This window comes from Tauraco erythrolophus, chromosome 7 (assembly GCF_009769465.1).
Source record: "Tauraco erythrolophus isolate bTauEry1 chromosome 7, bTauEry1.pri, whole genome shotgun sequence".
In the NCBI taxonomy this organism is placed as follows: domain Eukaryota; kingdom Metazoa; phylum Chordata; class Aves; order Musophagiformes; family Musophagidae; genus Tauraco; species Tauraco erythrolophus.
The window spans coordinates 51,048,108-51,050,847 of NC_141471.1; the positions used below are offsets into that span (position 1 = coordinate 51,048,108).

The 2,740-nt window shown below is 38.8% G+C and overlaps 1 protein-coding gene across 1 annotated transcript; it reads left to right on the forward strand.

Moving 5' to 3' along the window:
* Positions 1–625: 625 nt before the first annotated feature.
* Positions 626–2,349, forward strand: CCR4 (C-C motif chemokine receptor 4). The gene has a single exon (XM_009982814.2). The coding sequence runs from the start codon at positions 626–628 to the stop codon at positions 1,700–1,702; it is 1,077 nt and encodes a 358-aa protein (XP_009981116.2). The 3' UTR covers positions 1,703–2,349.
* The last annotated feature ends 391 nt before the right edge of the window (positions 2,350–2,740 follow it).

Consider the following 2,740-nt stretch of genomic DNA (forward strand, 5'->3'; position numbering starts at 1 on the left):
CACTGTGTCCAAGTTACCTACCTCGAAGTAATATCACTGAAAACTCTGTCTCTGCCTATTAGAAAAGAACATACATACAAAATGAAAAATTCCTGTTATTCATTTAGCCACTGAAGTCAGCGCTTACTGAAAGCTTATGTCGGCTTTCGGTAAACATAATATCATTAGAAAAGTCCAATGTGTTTTTATTACTGTCTTCTGACGTGATGTTTGCCTGATTGGAAAGGTGGATGAAATCCTGAACTGCTATGAATAGTGACTTTGCTTTTTACTTTATTCCACACAGGATTTATCCCTTTCTGATTTGATATCTGTGCTCTGTACCTTTCATTCCTATTTCCTTTCCTCTCCACCATTTGAACATTGTTCTGTGTGCTTGACATCCAAGTTGCACAGTGTTGCAAGGACTAGGCACATGCTTGTTAAGGACAGCACATTTTGCAAGTGTGCATATGCATTCCACGATGCTTAAATAGTGCTTGAAAACCTGTAATGAGAAGTGCGCTGGAACTGCAAGTTAGTAACTGCTAGTGATTCAGGCTTACGGAGTAACCACATGGTCTTCACGCACTGAAACTCACTAACGTTTTTATGTTCTTTCCTTCTCAGTAACTAGGGAAAAAACATGAGTTCTCCAAGTACAGAGTCCTTTGAAGCTGAAACTTCAACCTTATATGACTATTACGAGAATTATAATGATGCTCCAAAACCATGCAGTAAGGAAAGCGTCAAGAGGTTTGCAGCCTCCTTCCTACCTGTTCTGTACACACTAGTGTTCCTGGTTGGGCTCATGGGAAACATTCTGGTCATTGTGGTCCTCTTCAAATACAAGAGGCTGAAGAGCATGACTGATGTGTACCTACTAAACCTCGCCATCTCAGATTTGCTCTTTGTTTTATCCTTGCCTTTCTGGTCTTATTTCACAATAGACCAATGGGTTTTTGGAACTCCCTGGTGTAAAATCATTTCATGGATCTACCTGGTTGGGTTTTACAGTGGCATATTTTTTATTATGCTTATGAGCATAGACAGATATCTGGCAATTGTTCGTGCAGTGTTTTCTTTGAAAGCAAGGACTGCCTTCCATGGCTTCATTACTAGCCTTGTTGTATGGCTAGTAGCTCTTTCAGCCTCAGTTCCAGAACTTTTATTTAGGGAATCTTTTAATGAACATAATTATACTACCTGCAAGCTGAGATATCCAGGCAATTTCACGAGATGGAAACTTTTTTCCACTTTGGAAATCAACGTTTTAGGGCTCCTAATCCCTTTTACAGTTATGATATTTTGCTACTCCATGATCATTAAAACATTAGTTCACTGTAGAAATGAGAAAAAGAATAAGGCTGTGAAGATGATCTTTGCTGTCATGATCGTGTTTTTCTGCTTTTGGACCCCTTACAACGTCGTTATTTTCTTACAACTGCTGGAAATTACGGGAGTCATTAGAGACTGTCAAGTCAGCAGGAATCTGGACTATGCTTTCCAGGTATCGGAAATCCTTGGCCTTTTTCACTGTTGCCTTAACCCAGTCATCTACTTCCTCATGGGGGAAAAGTTTAAGAAGTACCTGAAGATGCTCTTCAAGAACTGGTGGTTACCTGGAGATATTTGCAAGTGGTGTGGAGTTCACATCACTTACCACACTGAATCTACCAGTTCATTCCACACACAATCTACAGCGGATCAAGACGCTCTGTAATGTGTTTCAGACCAACCACTGAACTCACCAGCAAGCAAACTGACAAAAGCAGGAACTTAAAGCTAAGCAAATGCACATGCATTTAACAATAAGCTAGCACCGGATAATTACTTCAGCTTTGACTTTTGCCTCTAGATTTTTCTGAATATTATGACAGAAGGTGTCCTAGACGTGAAACGTGGGAGACGGACATGCAAGATTTACCTGCTGCAATTACAAATCACTGCTTAGATGCAACAGAGGTCTCAGTTCTTGGCAAAGCACTGTGCTGTGCTGCTTCTTTTTCACTAGCATTGGGATGGAGGTTGGCCTGCATGGAGGGGCAGAGGTGAGACAGCTGCTTGTCATCAGCACGTGCATCGGGAAAATGTATTCATTTATTCAAGGAGGATGGTTATTACCATATTTTTTTAATCTGCAGTTGATCTGTGTAGGACTTGTTCGCTCTGACTCCTAGCAAGTTATTAACAGTACCTCCTACTATTAAACATTTCATCTCAGGGAGAGGATACACTCTCTGTCATTAACAAAAAAGACACAAAATGTATTCTTTATGTGCACAAAGATGCAAAGCAAATGCATTACATTGTGTTATAAACATGTTTTCTCTTAGGTATCCAAGTTGCCACACGTCTGTGTAGGTGTATACATAGGCATTTTGAATTACTTTATCACTGTAATTCAAGATAGCAAGTCTATATTTTAATTAACATAGAAAATGTTTAAAATATTTTTGAATAAAAGTGTTTTAAAAAACTTATTTTCCAGCATGTGTGAATAAACTTAAAGTATCTTGGTTAAAAGTCTCTCTTTTAAAGTGAATGTTCTTTGTTCCAGAAGTATTTAACCCCAAGACTCAATTTTCATTCACTGGAATTATTTCTCGCAAAACAAAAGCAAGTAAAAACAGAGATGGTGTAGAAACAGTCTGTCATAACTCAGAAACCACACGAAGAATCCTAACATTTGATAATAGCAAAATGTGAAAAGTGTGATGCCCCAATAGCCGCTCACAGATCTACATGATATTAATCAGAG

What these genes read in the sequence shown, in the direction of transcription:
- CCR4 (XM_009982814.2), top strand. Translation starts at nt 626, where the DNA reads ATGAGTTCTCCAAGTACAGAGTCCTTTGAAGCTGAAACTTCAACCTTA.